Raw genomic sequence first — 18,581 nt, 5'->3', positions numbered from 1 at the left:
GGAGATAATGGGGTAACATTGGATGAGATCTGCAGAGTTGCCACCTGGGGAGTAAATAATATCTATATCATAAATTATAGACTGCAAAATGAAAATGTGAACTTTGGTGTTAGAGTGTTGAACTTAGTCGTGTTACATTGTTGGTTAAGATCCTGTTAATACATACCTTATGTGAGCATAACATGTGATTTTTTATTTTAGACTAGCAGCCCGTCCCGACTTTGTCCGGGAGCAATTAGGCTTCAGGGCCCCCGTCCACCCCGACGTTGTCCGTGGGTCCCCCGGAGGCTACCTTCCTATATTGCAGTATTATACCTCTATGTTTACTTTGTATGCTTTTGTAGCAGCCCGTCCCGACGTTGTCCGGGAGCAATTAGGCTTCAGGGCCCCCGCCCACCCCGACGTTGTCCGTGGGTCCCCCGGAGCCTTCTTCCATATATTGCAGTATTATACCTCTATGTTTACTTTGTACGCTTTTGTAGCCTGCACACGTAACTTTTTCCTCCTGTAATACACCGTTTGGCTCACTTTTTTAATGCTCCGTTTTAAGCATGGGCGGAAAATCCGTTCCGCTCGCGGATTTTGCGGATTTTCGGTAAATTCGCAATCCGCGAGATTCGCGAATTTCCCGCAAAATCCGCAAATCCGCGAGCAGCGGATTTTATGGCTTGCTCGCACTGTTCGCATGAGTTCGCGGCTTCCCAGTTCAACTTCGCGCCCCGCGAATAAGCGCTAAATTTCAGAAATACGATCTTAGCAAAACTGAAACTACTTACCAGGTTCAAAAGTTCAAGCTCATCATTAGTAGCCATTTCCTGTAGTGCTTCCTGAGGGGCCCCTCCAGAGTTCAGTTGCCTACTTGCAACTATTATGTGACCCTGCTCTGACCCTCAGAATAGTTACACAAAGGTCCTGAATTACAGTTAAGGCAGACAAGCAGGAGCCAGGCTGGAAGTTCAAATCCAGTGACACATTAATCAGCCCCTAATTCATTATTGTCAGTTGGGGCAGGGCAGGTGTTGTAACTAATTTTGCAACAATGAAAGCACTTAGCAAGTGCAAAAGATCACTAATCAGGAAGCACTAAGGAAGCAGGTGCCAGCTAAAAAAAGATTCTGTGACACATTAATCATCCCCAAATTAATTCAGGTCACTTGAGGCAGGGAAGGTGTGCTTTGCTTTGCCGAAAATAATGTACACTGGACAACCAGAGGGTGCGGTGATGAAACAGAGGGTGGCATGGGTGGGCCAGAGGGTGGCATGAGTAGTCAGAGAGTGTCAGTGGTGACAGAGAGTGGCAGTGATGAAGAAGAGTGTCCCAAACAGGCTGGACACGTAGAAACAACAAGTTCGCAAAACTTGCGACCCGACAGGTAAGTTCGCGTTTGCGAAATTGTACAAAACCCTCGCGAACTGGCAGAAACCCGCGCGAACACAAAAAAAAAATCCGCAAATTCACGAGAATTCGCGGATTTTGCGGATTGCAAGTTCGCAAATCCGCAAAATTTGCGAACGCGAGATTCGCAAAATTCGCCCATGCTTACTCTGTTTGCTTCCTTTTGCTACCTGCACAGGTCACTTTTTCCTCCTATACCTCTATGTTTACTTTCTACGCTTATGTAACCTGCACACGTAACTTTTTCCACCTGTAATGCACCGTTTGGCTCACTTTTGTAATGCTCTGTTTGCTTCCTCTTGCTCACGATGTACGCTTTTGTAACCTGAACACGTAACTTTTAACCTCCAGTAATGCACGTTTGGCTCACTTTTGTAATGCTCCGTTTGCTTCCTCTTGCTCCCGATTTTCATTTTTGCCTCATTTTTCTGCCGCTTACCGCTCCTAAATAAATAAATAAATAACCTACCTCATCTGCCGCTCACTGCTCCTCCCCGCCTGTCCGCCGCTCCTCACCGCCTGTCCGCCGCTCCTCACCGCTCCTCCCTGCGCCATGTCCGCCGGTCCTCCTCGCGCTCCTGGACGCCACTCCTCCTCGCGCTCCTCATTTTTGCCTCATTTTTCTGCTGCTCACCGCTCCTAAATAAATAAATGAATAACCTACCTCATCTGCCGCTCACTGCTCCTCCCCGCCTGTCCGCCGCTCCTCACCGCCTGTCCGCCGCTCCTCACCGCCTGTCCGCCGCTCCTCCCCGCTCCTCCCTGCGCCATGTCCGCCGGTCCTCCTCGCGCTCCTGGACGCCACTCCTCCCCGCACTCCTCACGTCGGGCACGCTCGTCGCGGCCGGCGCTTCTTCCAAGGGACTACTTTTTTATTTCGTGAATATTTTAAATAACGTATATTTATTAAGTTTATATAGCCTATGTCCATCTGCACACCCTGAGGATTACAACAAAGTATTGGGTGTGTGGATTGGCGCTGTGGTTCCCGAGTTTACCCGCCTCAAAGGCTCAAAGTTCTTCCTTTATAATAGTAGTATAGATATCTACATGTGATGAAGAACATGTTGGTTGCTTTGGTATTACTCAAGAGTATTGAATGGGAAACAGGGACTCTGGATGTAATGACAAATTAGTTACCTATAATCTTCAGTCCTTATTTTAGATATTAAATAATTCCCACCCTACTGTGCCTTTATGGTTCAAGGCTTGGCAATCCAGGAAGAATGCTGGGAAGGAGAGCCCTTGAGTTACCCAGCACGGGTAGCTGGATCATTCCACCTAACATCCTATTGGCTTCTTGTTTCGAGGTAGATAGGATTACGCGCAAAAATAATGAATTGAGCAATGTCTTAAAGGACTAAGATTAATAAAGATTACTGGTAGGTAAATGGACATTTAAGAGCACTGCAGTGCATATACAATGTAACTCTCCCCCTCCGTCCTACCCACATCAAAAGCTGCTCACTTGATATAGGGTCTGTGAGAAAATGATTTTATTGCATGGTCGTCTTTATTTTCTTTGATGACTGATATTGCTGTTTCTTCAACTCTGCACGTAGAGCAGTGATGTCGAGTCCTCTGTGTATGTGCTCTGAGCCCCAAAACCCTTAATCCCCAGATAGTGATACTTAACTTTCCAGTAAGGTCATAATATATGGATCTGGAAAATAAACCAATAGCATGGAAAGTTAAATGTCACCTTTAGATGGCAGCACCATCTGTGCCATTGAGTAGGACATTTCTTCAGGCCTACAAAGAGAGCTTGTAAGCTTGCAGGCAAACATGTTACAATAACTCTTTTAAACAGAAAATAAACATACTTTTGATTATTAAATATGTCATCCTTAATTAGGCCAGGTGGACAACGAAGGAGGATGCCTGGTGTATAAAACTTCTGTAACAACATATTTCATTATTGCATATTCATATGGTGACGAGTCTCCAAAAGCTATGTTCCCTGTACAGGGCTGTAGCTGGTCCTACAAGACATACTGAGATGCAATTAAACTACTATTTTTACTAACTTTGGTTTGGGATAAGCTATAGATATTTATAAACATTATTTGTAAAAACACATTTTTAGGCGTTTTGATAAATATATAGGAAATGTGACTTTTATAAAGTTGGACTTTGCCTCCCTGGAGCTCTTATAGGCTAATTAAAATGTCTGCAGCTGTCCCCGTCAGTGCTGTCACCTTAATGAAGTGTTAAATCGGCTCCTGTAAAGAATCCTAAAAGGCATAGGCCTAATGGCAGGAAGACCTGGCTGTGAGGTATGTGACTCCTCTCATCTCATTAAGAGTAGTTGGAGAGGGTTCAGGAGTTTCATTGACTTGAAAATTAAGAAATGCCCATTCATAGATAAGTGTGATGAAGACCGGGGTATAGCCAGATCTTTAGGGGCTTTTGGAATTTTGAAACAGATGGGGAGGTCCGTAGATGAAAGGGTAGCTCTTCCATGTCTTTGCTGTTAGGTAGGAGAAGGAGTGACCTTTGATCTGCTACATTGGTTATGGGGGGTGAGCATTACAGAAAGGGACATTGATCGGAGGTGTCTGGTGAGCCGATCGAATTTCAGATGGTGGTTCAAGTAGGCAGGTCACAGTCAGATAGGGCCTTGTATGCAGGGGTTAGGAGCTTGAACTCTTATCTTATCTGTAGAGAAAGCCAGTGGACTTCCCTGAGGTAGAGGTTGATGTGGATTTGTCTAGGAAGATCCAGGATGAGTCTGGCTGCAGCATTCTATTTGGTCTGTAGTCGGAGGATGTGAGCTGCGATCCTTGTGTAGAGTGCATTGCCGTAGTCCAGTCGGTTGGACATGACGGCCTGGGTGATGGTATGTCTTGAGCTTTGGGGTAGCCATTTAGCTATTTTACAAAGCATGCAGAGGATGAAGAAGCAGGAGGAGGAGGTGTAAATGACCTGTGTTGTCATGGTTAGCTTGTTGTCCTGAATGACGCCTAGGTTCCTAGAGTGATCAGTGGGGGTAGGACTGGATTAAACCCTGGCCTCCAAGTGGTGTCCAGAAAGTCGGAAAGTTTTTGACTTCTGAAACCCCTAGAAGATACATGGGACCCCTCCACAAAGGTGTTCAATTTTGAGAGGACTTACTTTGATACAGCTTTAGGTTTGCCCTGATGGAGGATTTTGACCTTCACAAAAGAAATAAGTGAAAATAAAGACAACTTGACCAGGCAAAAGTACGACTGAAGAGAGAACTTTGGAAGTCCGGGGATTTAGATTTTTCTGCTCTGAGTATTTCCTTGCTGCAACCAATGCATTCGTTGGGATGTTGTCCTAGGGTTATCCAACTTCAAGTAGACTTAATTGGAAACAGAACTTTTGAACATGACAAACTGGAGGATTTCCATTTCAGAGACTAAGTCCGAAGGTAATTTTTTTTTAACCGGGATGACCCGTTTGGTGCATCCGACCTTACTCCTCACTGCAGGCCCGTAATCATGCCTAGATCCTGGTGAAATGCTAACAGTGACTTCTGATTTGTGCATTACTTTTTCTTGGTTCTTTTTGTCCTCAAACTTAAAAAAACATAACACTAGTAACCCTTATGGGATTTTATTCTTTTTATTTGTGTATTTTTTCGAATTAACAGTTTCTCTATTTTTGGAAACTGGCTGTGAGATTTTGTGTTATGTTTTGACTTTTTAACTGTTTCAGTACTTCCAACTACATTGCACACTTATCCGCAAGGTTAGCCTGTCAGCTCTGTGCCATAGCTACCACAGATTTATTCGGAGGTTCATTTATTGAACTTATGTGTTGGATGAGAATTTGGACTTCTTATGTGGGAAGGACTCACATAGTGCATGAATATTTCTTTAGGAGTGTGCTGATCTTTACAACCACACAAGAATGAAGAAACAACGTTTATGTGAAAGTTTAGACATTGACGCAAACAGTAAATATATACAATAGCCGGATTACGGCATGTTATCTTTCGTGTATATATTAGCTTTAGCACTTGTGATGAGGATTCAGTACATTAGTAACTTGATAAAACCACATCACAGCATGGTAAAAATGCACTCCATTACAATCAGGTATATTCTGGTGTCACATGCATGGGTAAATATGGACACCTCAAAATCGGGAAATAAAATTCAGTAGTTCCTCCTTCCAGGTTTCACCCTCCAAGGTTTCATCATTCGATTTTGTGTTGTGCTCTAAATCATATGAAATATATGCTAAAGGCGCCAAAAATGTATCAAAAAAGGAGAAACTTACATGCGAACAAGACAACAATTCCTTCATGATATATGTATCATATATTTGCCGGCTTCTACAAAGGCGCTCTTCCTGAGAATCCAGCTTTTCATATTCTTTTATCTGCAATGTAAGGGAAATAATTATTCAACTTTGTTAAGTTACTTAAAACAATTCATACTGCTTAGTTACATTTTAAAGTGAAAACCCTTTATAAAACCAATGGGAAAAAATAGACAGTTTAGTTAAAGTGGGAATGTGGAGAAACGTGTTTAAAACACTAAACTTGAAAAATTAAAAGACTATAAATGTATCTGTTAAGGTAGGCATGTGACCCTAACCCACCTCCCAGGAGACGTTTGATGGATCAAATGCAAACAGCAATAAGAGAGGGACATTTTCAGGGATTAAGTGAGTAAAAGCATTATTTAAAGTTTGGTTGATGATCCACCAACCTGCTGGCCTCTTCCATCACAGTAGCGAATCTCGACAATTGAGAGACTGCTCGCACAAATTGTAGATTTTTTTCCTGAACATATGTAGAAGTCCACTCTTATTGAGGGACTATTTATAACAAGCATTTGCAATACAATAGGTCTCGCATTTACGCAAGTTTAAGCTATTGACATTGTTAATCACAGTGCATTTTTTTATGTTTTAAGAACCTAAACATAAATAAAAGGTATTGTCATTTATAATACCAATAGCTCCAACTTGCATAAATGTGAGATCTATTAAAAATGGAAGGCATAATCGAAGGTGGGCCCGTAAACACTCTGTGGTCCCCTTGCGCCATGGCCGCCACTGGCCTTGTCCTAGGTTACCTCTAGAGGTCATGAACTATATATGGTCTGGGTTCCTCCTCTGCCCCCTGCGTGGGACGTTGTGCGGGATTGTCGCATGTTTTTTTTTATCTAAAAATGCCAATAAACACACTTTTGACAAAAAAATGGAAGGCATCACGGACAGCGGGAGGGAGGGAGGGCGGGGAGTGGAGGCAGGGACAACAAGAGGGAGGTATAGAAGGAACAACAACAGGAGGGAGGGGGGATAAAGAAAGCACGGACAATAGGAGGGAGGAAGGATGGGAGGGGTTGTAAAGAATGCACCAAAGCATGTCCTGCCTACAGTAAGAGAAACTGGATAAAGAAAATAGTGCTCACAGTCTAAATAACATGTACCGTATAGCAACCAAAGTAAAGGAGCTAGTCGCCATGGGAGGTGACAAATGAAGAGGAGGCAGTTCTAAGGAGGGATTAACAAGCCTATATACGATTCAGAAGTCAGCATTTAGGATGGACAATGACACAAGCCAATGGCAAATATGGGCAGAGAGTGGGCGGGGCTTTATTCCCTACTCCACTATAGCAGATTGCGAGTGCAGCGCATGCGCGCTAGCTCAGGCTCAACCTAAAAACGAGATAGCCTTTAACAATATAGCCAAAGCAGGAGAGCTAGATTGTTATTACAACAGTCAATTCCCTGAGATTAGAATGTTCCAAAGTAAACAGAGAGAAACTGGATCAGTGATTAATTTGAGCCAGTGGTTTCCAGGCTTGGCACAGGCACTTAATTGCCAACACCGCCACTTATGACAGCTGGCACATGGTGGCACGGTTTGTTAAATATGAAGATGAGCAGAACAACCGTTGTTTCTTAATTCAATAAACAACTAATACCTGCCGCCCATGCCTTTCTTATAGCTTTGGGGCCCTCGAAAAGTCTGAATTGTCACACTTGTGACAGTGTGATGGTTAGTAGTTGGGTAAGTACTGTCATTAGCAGTGCTGACAGTGGCAATGTATGGTGCAAGCTGCAGTGGGCTCCTGACGAAGGCCCTGACCTTTTTTTTTTAAACAAATTATGCCCGGAACAGGACGACACACACTGGAATGCTGGAGCAGAATGCTGATACCAGTGAACAGCAGCATTGGATCCTCCTCTATGGCGGAGGAGCGTCTGTCTCCCTGCCAGCAGCCTTAAAATTTCAAAAAACAATATGACAATAAAATGGGGTTACTATTGTTTTATTTTTCTTTCCTGGGCTGAGTCTTGGGGGCGGGCCTAATAGGTGACAGGCTGCAGGAGGAGTGGTGCGCACTGCTGTCAGTACGCATGTCGGTTTGGCCAACTCACATGAGCACTGAGATGTTTCCAACCCAAGCTTAACTGCAGAGTTGGAGACAGCAGGCACAGACTCCTAGTCTATCTGGGAGCGCAAATCCAGGGCGCTCAGGTCAATCCTGACGCTGCTCTTCAGCATGAGATCAGCGTCTGGATTGGCCACAGGGGAATCTAGGAGCCTGTGCCTGTAGTGGACTGGAGCCGGGAGGAGCAGAAGAGCGGCGATGCAGCAGGAAGTAGGTAAGTTTTTTTTTTGTTTGTTTGTTTTTTTGTATTTTCCTGCCCTGACACCAACCACTACTGCGATCACGTATTAGCCCAGAACTACTTCTTTTTTTTCAATGGCTTTCGCAACATTTCAACATTCTAATAGCTCTTAATGCCCTCAACAGATGGCAATTACATATATTAGTAGTGGGCGTAGTGTTATAATAGCATTGTACCCTTTGTGCCTCAGGCTATACCAATTGCTAAAGTCTCTCACTTTCACCAGCATCTCAGGCCTATATCTCAGGTTTAGTGTTGTTAACAACCTTATAGGCCAGGCCAGCTGGATATTATTTTCATACAACAATTATTGAGTTTCTTGCGTGCATCAATGGATCCCTTGACTACAATAGCATCTCTAGGACTGAATTTTAGGGGGCACACGAGGGACCACAGAAAAAGCTGGTTGGGCCACCTACGATGGGGAATAATGAAGCCTGCGTTTACAAACACACACACACAAAGTCATTTAAACATGTTGACAGACTCTGAAGAAGTGTCATAATCACTTTCAATTTCCTCTTCACATCACTCTCTTCTGCAGTTTCGAAGTAGAGGCACTTATACTCTTTTTCTCTTCTGCTCTTTCTGAAGCAATCAGTTCATATCCCACACCTCACCTCTTTCCACAGCAGCTGTCTCTTTTCAATTTCTCCTCCATATACTTCCGTGCATCTCCTTCACTTCATCGCATTACACAAACACACACAATTGAAAGGGATCTGTAACTTCTGCATTTTCTCTAACTTTGACCAGGTCAATACTTTTACAGCTGTGCACCTCCTTCGCATACGTTGACATATAACGGCGGTTATAATTGACCATTGCTCTGTGAGCTCTGCAGAGGGGCCAAGTATTGAATGAACATCTATTCTGAACCCGTTTGTGATGCACTGACAGGCTCTGTTAGTATCTTGCACTGTATTTCTCATGCACTCTGCAGCTATGTATTGTGCCCTGTTATAAACACCCATCCGCAACCTGAACTCAGACCCATGTGTAAGGCGACTCTTCATAGTACGCATTACACATAACTAATATTTGCAGAAACACAACATCTTGGAAAATGCAAATACTCTTATGTTATGTCAGAGTTAGAAAAATATTAAATGTAAACAGAAACAATATCGCTTCTCCCAGACTGAAAGGGGAGTACTGTCACTTTGCTGGCAGCAACTGTCGGTGGTGGTGAAGAACAAAAGGTGAATGTGGCCAAGGCATCCCAGAAGGGGCCCACCCCTCCCCCACACCCCAGCACCACTTCTTCACTAGCAATGATATTTTTATAGCTCTTTTTATCCATGACGGGGAGCCTATGCGGAGTATGCGCTAGTATGCGCTAGTATGCGCTAGTACGCTACTGTAGATTCTGAATCATGACTACCTTACTTTTACATATGATTCACTTCCACGAATCTGTAACAAGGTCAGAGGCACATTGAAACGATGCTTCATGCTGGAGGGAGGTTGATTCTGCCTCAGCACTCCAGGCCCACTACCTGTACTGTGCCTTCTTGTTCTCTTATGTCAGCTCTTCCATTGACTGACGCGCATCTGATTTCTGGGCAAAACAAAAAAGGAATCTAGATGCCCTTGATTGTTAGGCGCGCTCAGCTGCGGACCTGGCCTTGAAGCGAGCCGCTAAAGCAGAGATCCATTCTCCCACACATCTCCCTTCCCAGAGCAGCCCTGTGCCCCAAACACACGAGACAGCGTGTAATGAAAGCACTGCCGCAGACCCCTCAATGAGCACCTTGGAAGTTAAAAATCTGTCAGCGAAACACTTTTCTTTCTGGGGTTCGCTCAGCGGGTGATGTTTGTAAGAGGGCACTAGGGTGCTGCCGGGCCACCATTTGTGCAGGTTCTTTTTAATCCCAGATATTACTCTTTGTAACTGGGTCACTCTCTTTTCTTCCTCCGTACTACCTCGTCTGCCTTTCTCTCTATTGTGTTGAGTCATAGAAGATGAGACCTATGGCACTGCAAACAAGAGGCTGCCGTTGTCCCGCTTCTTCGAAAGTGAAAGCGGGCATGGCCCGCCAAATGTAAGCAAAGCACGTTGTCGCCGTACCTAATGTAGGAAAAACTCAATAAATAGTAGTATACCTACCGTGTAACAACCAAGTAAAGGGACCAGTAGCCATGGGACATTACAAATAATGATATGGAGGGACTAACAAGCCTATTTAGGAATCAGAAGACAGCACTTAGGAAGGACAAAGACACAAGCCAATGAAAAATATGGGTGAGGGAGTGGGCGGGGCTTCTCTCTCGTATCTAACTACCACAGATCATCACCAGAGCAGTGCTTGCACGATGGCTCAGGCTGTACCTAAAAATGTGGATGACCAAGTCGAAAAGAATGTCATTGCCCATATTGCAATACTGAAAGGCAGGTTTTGAAACGTGATATTGGTCTGCCGTTATTATCTGAGATGTATGTTTCTTATGCATAATGTAAAAAAATTACTTTATGCTATTTGATATGTACTGACTCTGCATTCATAACATACTATCAGCATGTTTTTTTATACATGAGTTAAATAAACCATTCAGCATGAAGTTTTTTGAGATCATTAGTTGTGCATGATTTTTAAAGAAACTTGTAGTAATGTAGAAATGGACGTGTTAAATCAATGGGAAGCACTGTTTTTTTATATAACTGATACATTTATCTTTTGTATGTTTTACTGAACTTCTTAGATGGTCACCAGTAAATCTAAATACAATTTTTATGATTCTGGTCAAATGGTTGTGGTTGATTACCTCCCAGCATGAGACATGCGATAGTTATGGTCCTGTTAATCCCTTCCTTGCTTAATTTGGATAATATGATTTTCATAAATTGGTAGACCATCAACTGGTGCCACACATCTTATTTAGTTTTACTAGATCAATTGGGCTTTATTCCAGGCAGATCAATAGTATGTAATATTTTACATTATTTGAACTCCTGCATTACATTCAGCATCTTCAGGGCGTTGCAATTTTGTAAGTGCTGGTAAGAATTTGCTGAAATTGTTTTTTTAGCAGTTCATAGGTGGATGAGGTCTTCTTAAGAATGATTTGACTTTCCTGACGACACCCCACACAACAGGGAAGGTGAGTTGCGACCGCACTCGCAACTGCTAAAATATTAATTGTTCGCTTTTGGAGAACCAACACAATGTCAACGCCAGAGATTTGGCTCAAGGAAAATATTTTAATTGCTTACTATAAGCAACTCAGAAATGTTTTAATGGTGCCCTATGTGCAAGTCATCCATAAACTAAATGGTTGCCTATCTGTCTTTGACAACATGTGGAGTCCCTTCCCTACAGAACTCATAGTGAATCAGCAGAGCTTAGGCCAGTCCCATGATCCTACAGCACAACAATGCAGGACGTTCTGTTAATAACACAGTTCACACTTTAGCATATAATTTAGTTCTACATGCCTTAACAATGAGGATAGGTTCAAAGATTCATGGGACCAGGAGAGGCCTTTCTGGGCCACAGAGAGATGGAGTGTAAACAAGAAAAATGTTCAGTTTAACACTTACATTCACTGTTGTTCTATTAAAGAGGGTGGATGGGGGTTTAGGTTGGATGGGGAATTAGGGTGGATGGGGTATTTGGGAAGATGGGGCTTACAAGGGATAATCCATATTTCAGCTTGCTGAAAGTTCACTCATTCTATTTTGAGGAGGGCTACCGCATCTGCACTCTTCAATTATATCGGTGTATCCTGTATGTTGTGGAAAAATGATATGGCTGAAATATCCGATGCCAATTGCGAGGGTCCACGGTAATTGGAAGCTGCCAGAAATAGGAGGGCTTTATTTGGAATTTTGCAGACACAGTACACCATATAAAATGTGGCGAATGTCCTGTTCACCATGTTACAAGAGCATTATGTTGATAACCACTCTAAATAAGGCAGAGGAGATATCTGCCATGTTGTGACAGAGTACCCAGTCCATAAGGCTCTAGCTCTGAGACCTTATAAGCACCGCTGAGGGTTTCCCTTTATCAACAGTTTTACACACAGCAGCGATTGAAGCATTAGCATGTTTACTTTTTCTTGTGCAAAGCTAATTAGCTATCACATTTCAACATTAGCTTCAATAAGCAATGTCATGAACATCAGGTACCCTTAACATAACCAATGCATCTATGGCTCACAAAATCATGGACTTTGATCATTCAACAGAGGAGCCCAGCCCACTAACACGCTCAGTTGAGCCTTACATTAATGATACCTACAAATCATGAAACTAGCTGCATTAGCCATACATGTTCTGCAATATGAACTTTGGTGAAACATTGCCAAAATATATACACCATGCCCAAGGAGAAATATTAGGGTGGATTACATTTTTGTTTTCAGACACAAACACCCAACGTTCGGTTTGTTTCATAAAAGTACTTGTCTACTTGTACATCTACTTGTACATCATTGACACATGGACATGGACATGGACACCGTTCATTGTTTTTGTCTTGCATTGCCGTTGCATTCAGGATAAAATAGTATTGGGTGTTCTGCCCTGAATTTGCATGCCCATACACCCGCAATTCTGTGGCAAATTCAAACAGCGAAGTCAGCTGAGTCTCGGACATCAGAAACTAAGAAGTTACTCCACCTCTAATTGAAATGCAGGGTCCCAGAGATGAGTGGATGGGGCATGCGTTTATTTCTGGTGGATAATGCATTACCAACTGTTCGAAATGGTTCTTTTTGCAGGGTTATCGCAAACGTTTTGCTTCTTCCTCCCTTATTTTTCCTGACGTGTGGTTGTTGGCAATATGACTCTGGGAACCTTGCCACTGCTGATCAGTGCTAAAGTGCATATGCTCTCTGTATAAATTGTTATTGAAATTGGTTATCCATGATTGGCATATTTGTTTTACCAGTAGGTCCCTAGTAAGGTGTACTGAGTGTGCCTGGGCTGGTGATTCAAATGCTACTAGTGGACCTGCAGCACTGATTGTGCCACCCACATGAGTAGCCCTAAAATGGTGTCTCAGGCCTGCCACCGCAGTGCCTGTGTGCGGTTGCTAACTGCCATGCTGACCTGACCAGTGTCCCCACTGGCCAGGCCTAACCCTTCCCTTTCTGTGCACTTTGGACCCACCCCCCTATAGAAGGCCAAAGGTACCCCCCTTGGCAGGGTGCAGTGTATGTGAAAGGTAGAGCATTTACTAGTGTAGGTGACATGCTCTGATAGTGAGATACTGCCATTTTCGTTTTTCACTATTGAAAGGCTATCTTCCCATAGGAGCAAGATAAAAAATTTAAAGTCTGGTATCCCTGATCTCAGAATTTAATAACCGATCTTTTAGGAAGGATGGTTTTTAAATCCTGTGTTTGAGAACAGAACTTTTTGAAAGTGGCTATTCACTTGTCTGACCTTCCTGTGTGCCTTGGCCTGTTTGTGAATTGACTGTCTGGTTTGTGAGTGACAGGGTCTGGGGAGCCCCCAGGAGTTTGGATGATTCAGCCCTAGGCTGAATAGCTGTATCTGCACCTTGAGTGGTGGGAGGGGTTAGCACCTGAGCCTAAATAGGGCTGTTCCAGCCTTCCACAGTGCTGGCTCCATCTCCTGCTTTGCGGCTGATGACCCTGCCCCTCTCTCTCAAAGGAAAGTTGAAGTCAAGTAAACAAAGTGCTCCAGGACTGACCAGAACTGGTTCTGACTAAGCCAAGGCCTCACTGCCTCTAGAGAAAGAAGGAAAGACTGGTATAAAAGGGCTACCCAGACTACAGAAAATTAGATCATCTTGGAATCAAGAAGGAACCTCTGCCAAGGAGAAAGCTGGAAGACTGAAGAGGAAGGACTGTCCTGCTGTGTGTTTGTGGGCTGACCTGCAGTTGCTTTGGTGCCAAGAAGAGGGGAAGGACTGTGCTGTTGCTTTGTCCCCTTGCTTGAAGAGATCTCCAAGGGCATAAGAAGAGTTGGCTCCCTGTTAAGAAGTCCCAGGAACAAAAGGACTTCACCCCCAGATTCTCCCTGAACTCTGCTGTATGAGTTCTGTCCTTCCTAGAGTGCTTGATCCAATTGCGGGGCCTCTGGAAGTTGTGCCTGCTGTTTGGGGAGCTGGACAAGGAGAAAAGAAGAAAATCTGCAATTTCCATGCATCGCTCGCTTGCGGAGCGCATCCCAGACCGTGCGAGGAAATTCCCGCCACCGCGAAGATCGAGATCGTCGCAGCGCCTGTTGCCGCTGCAAGAACCGACACATTGTTCGCTTGCGGAACTCAGTGCCCCGGTGCGGGAAGATTCCTGTCGCTGCGAGTATCATCGCAGAGCCTGCCGTCACTGGGTGAGATCGCCGCATCGCTTGCTTGCGTACCGCATCACGTCGCTGCAAATATCGTTGCAGAGCCATCGCATCGATGGGCCGCGAGAGGAGAAGATCGACACTGCGCCGCGCATCGCTGCGTCACCTGAGATCATCGCCGTCCCAAAGATCGTCGCATCATGCCTGTGCGAGACGCTTCCTACCGAGCCTGCACACCGGAATCTATACAAGGTATTGCATCCCTCCCCATAGAGACCGGATTCGTCGCAGCATGCACGCTGCATCCAGCGGGGCTGTTGCATCGCCTCCCCAGGGTCTCAGGAGTGACTCATCGCTTGCTTTTCAACGCTGCAGCTTCCATTTGGAACTTTTGTCACATCTACAGGTACTTCAGGCAAAACGTGGCGCAACTGTGGAGTATTTTGACGCAAACACTAGAACTGATTTAAAATCATATTCTTGAACTGTGTATTTTGGATTTTTGTCATCTTGGTCTTCTGTAGTTTATAAAGATACTTTATTTTTCTAAACTGGTGTGGAGTCCATTTGTGGTGTTTTCACTGTGTTACTGTGAATGTTGGTACAAATATTTCACACATTGCCTTTGATAAGCCTGTCTGCCTGTGTCAAGCTACCAAGGGGGTGAGCAGGGGTTATCTAAAGAGTGTATCCTCCTTACCCTGACCAGAAGCAAGGGTCCCTATTTGGACATTGGTACCTACCTCTGCCAACTAGAGACCCCAGATCTAACACCAACCAAATTAAATGGCCTTCAGAGTCTCTAAGTAGTATAAGCTCCTTAATAAAACACCACAAAATCTCTAATTCTTTGTTCAAAATCCTTACCTCATGTATAAACCAATACAACAGGCACTGATCCCTAAGTCTGAGCATAGAACTCTAAGCATTAAAATGGTTTATACTTAAACTGGTATATAATGTACACACCCATTAATGTAAATCTAATGCAATTACTACAAGTCTAAACCTGACTCATAACTTATAAAATACCAGCTTAATTCCAAAAATCTGATGACATATGCAGGTCTAAATATGAGACCTTTTTCAAACATCAACCACTTCACTTATACCTAGTATAAACCACAACAACCAACTCTTAAATCCATTAGTATAAGCTTAAACAAACATTTATGTTCAATCCCGATTTGATATAAGAAACTTCGGCTCTAATACAAGTTTCATTTGGAGAAAATGCAGAAGTGTTATATTTTTCTCCAAATTACACAGTACTTTTCCCAATTCCTTTGTTGAATCCATATGGCAATTGGCTTACTTGAACAATATCTTTTTCATCATAGTTTTGTCATGATCATGATTCTGGTAGCTATCTGTCACCAAGAGGTAACTTCACTTTGAATTATTTGAAGATAGCTAATCTTTCTTCTGTACCATCCAGTGCAATGCATTTTTCCATTTTTTCTAAGCATAATTGTTGCTTACTGTGTCCTCAGCCTCCTCACAGCGATTATGATTATGAAGTACCAATTGAACTTGCCATTGCTGTTCCGATGGGGTGTATATGGAGGAAGAGAAGGATATAATAAACACTAATTGTACCATTTTCCTCACTTGCTGGAGCATCTTTGTTTTTGTACTGAAGATAAAGACCCTCAAACTTTTGCTGATTATAGGGGCTTAAGTCAGATCGAAATCAACAATAGATCTTTTTCGCCTCTTATCAATGACATATTAGAGTCCATCCACTGAGCATGAATTTTTACTAATTGTGATTTAGCAGATACATTTCATCTGGTTGAATAAAGGAAGATTATGAATGGAAAATAGTGTTTCACACACGATTTGGGCTTTTTGAATATTGTGAAATGCCATTTGTGTTGTGCAGTGACATTGCCATTTTTCAACACTTTGTGGACTAGGTATTGTTGGCTATCTTTAAACCCTTTGAATGACAACATGTTTTTAAAGACTTAAGCAGAACATCAAGGGCATGTAAGTTTGTTTGCATCAGCAACATCATTTGTCTTGCAAACAAAAAAAAGTGTCAATTAGAAAAGGAAGAAGTTTTGTACCTGGAGTTTTAATTGACTGTGTCTGGTTTCAATCTGGATGCTTTGATTTAAACATTTTTATCGTAATTGACAATTTTGCTAACATAACCAGTGAGATTAACCATGTTTTAAAAAAGCTGAATATGAAAAAAAGTTTTGGCGGGGATTCATCAAACTGAAAAGGTTTTTAATATTGTTAGAAATGGGATGTCTGGTTGGCTAAGGCTTGCACCAATGCCAGGCAGAAACCACCACTCTAGTCAGGCCAAGGGAGTTACACGCCAAAGATAACCCCTGCTCACCCCCTTGGTAGCTTGGCACGAGCAGTCAGGCGTATCCCGGTGGCCATGTGTAAAGCACTTGCTCACGCATGCAGCAACAACATCCCAGGCACACTACAAAAGGAACTCCACACAAGGTTATATCAAAAATAGCCTTTGTATTCTCATAACACATTAGAATAATAATCACATAATATACATTGTGCCACCTGGCATTAGGTCATATTTACAAGGGATTATTTATACCTGACAGGGCCCACTGGACCACTGTCAGAACCATCACAAAGCAAACTTATTAAAAGTAAAACATATCATAAACGTACAACCAGTAACCACTGGTAATCACTGTACTTAGCATCAGCCTGCAACATAAACTACATTATGTACAGTCTCACATTTAGGAGCGGAATACATCCTGCACCAACCTCACCAGCATAAACACAATATGCAAAACCTCAGAAGTCTAAACGCATTAGACAATAACCTCCTAATCAGCAATCACATTAGGCATAAAACACAGTAGAGAACATCTCAGAACTAACCACAGTAGGCACAACCTCATAGTCATGACAGATCACATTTAGAGGTATAACACAGGGTGCATAAACCATAGTACATACATTACATTTCCTAGCACCACATAATCACCATAGGGCCTGGCGCCCTATTAACCTAATAGTCCCCTTGGCCAACTGGCCATCTCAAAAGGGGCGCAAATGCCCTATGTCCCAAATGTCAGGGTGCGCTTCCAATGCAGCGGAAGTCAAGGGTGTGCACTCTGTGCAGGCCTAAACGTTGCAGCTGCCCACTACTTGCTGGGCAGCTGGGGATTCACTGGCACCTCTGTGCCTCTGATCCCACTCAAGGACTCTCTCTCCATTTGTGCCCAATTCGTGGCACTTTACATAAAGGGGGGATGGTGCCTCCGTGTCCTGGGCTGTAACACATGCTTCCCCATTGTTGGGGTGGCCCGCTCTCTGGCGGGACCACCCTGGCACCGACAATGTGCCTCGGTATGGCCCCCACATCACTGGGCCCTCTGGGGCTCTTGGATCCCAAAGAATACTGCCCCCTCATTGGAGCGGCCAGCTGCCATCCGGGGCCGCTCTGACTCTGGACTACCGTCAGGGTGCTGCGATCAGCACATACATTGTGCCCCCTGGAGCCCCCACTCACCAGACTCTTCTGGGGAGGCGCTCCTCAGTACTCCAGACACCGCAGCAGCAGGCGGGGCTCTCTTGCTCATGAGAGCCTAGCTAATGGTCCAGCTGCACCTCTCTTCACCCGTGCTTCCTCCTGGGACTCAAAACTTTTCCATGGAGCCCGCGAGGTTCCTCCGGCACTTCCTTTCCGGCGCCGGGGCTCCCCACAGCTCACAGGAGCTTAGCAACGGTCCACCACTCTGGCGCGCCTTCCGGACCTGCCGCAGGCCCCGCCCCCATAACGGGCAGACGTGCCTGACATCCGGGCGGCCGCGGCTCGGGCCACAGAGGCAGCAACTTCTTCGGGTAGCAAATGAGGGGTAGGCTCCCCGAAACATAAAATACACAGCGGGGTGGGCACCTGCAAAGCACCTTACGAAAGCGGGCTGGGCACCCGCAAAGACTTACAATAAAACACCAGCGGGGTGGGCACCTGCCATTAAGCCAAAATAAGCGGGGTGGACACCCGCTTAAAATCATAAAAATAAGCGGGGTGGGCTCCCGCTCGTTACACAAGGAATGTGGGGTGGGCCCCCACCTCAGCCGCATCACGGGGGAATCTCTCACACTGGGATTCCCTCTATCTCCAAGGGCAGCCAAGAGCCAGGTGCTTTCAAAAGTAAAGCCAAGCGCTCCTTCCTCCTGGGGGACATGCAATTAAAGCACTCCACCTTATGGCAATTCAAGCGCCTTGCTGTAATGGAAATAAAGCACTCCCAGGGCGCTAGGCCAGCAAAAAGGTCCGGTAGGAGAAAGAAATAAGACCCCGCC

General features: G+C 44.3%; 1 protein-coding gene across 2 annotated transcripts in view; it reads right to left on the bottom strand.

Moving 5' to 3' along the window:
* Window positions 1-18,581, bottom strand: part of GRK3 (G protein-coupled receptor kinase 3) — a 1,062,914-nt gene that overhangs the window by 405,018 nt on the left and 639,315 nt on the right. For both annotated transcript variants that reach the window (XM_086943135.1, XM_086943134.1), the window contains exon 4: window positions 5,645-5,746. In XM_086943135.1, the coding sequence (XP_086799261.1) occupies window positions 5,645-5,746 (102 nt within the window). The remainder of the gene's footprint in view (window positions 1-5,644; window positions 5,747-18,581) is intronic.

This window comes from Lissotriton vulgaris, chromosome 11 (assembly GCF_964263255.1).
Source record: "Lissotriton vulgaris chromosome 11, aLisVul1.2, whole genome shotgun sequence".
NCBI lineage: Eukaryota > Metazoa > Chordata > Amphibia > Caudata > Salamandridae > Lissotriton > Lissotriton vulgaris.
The sequence above is the reverse complement of the archived record's forward strand: the minus strand, read 5'-3'. Positions and strand labels throughout refer to the sequence as shown.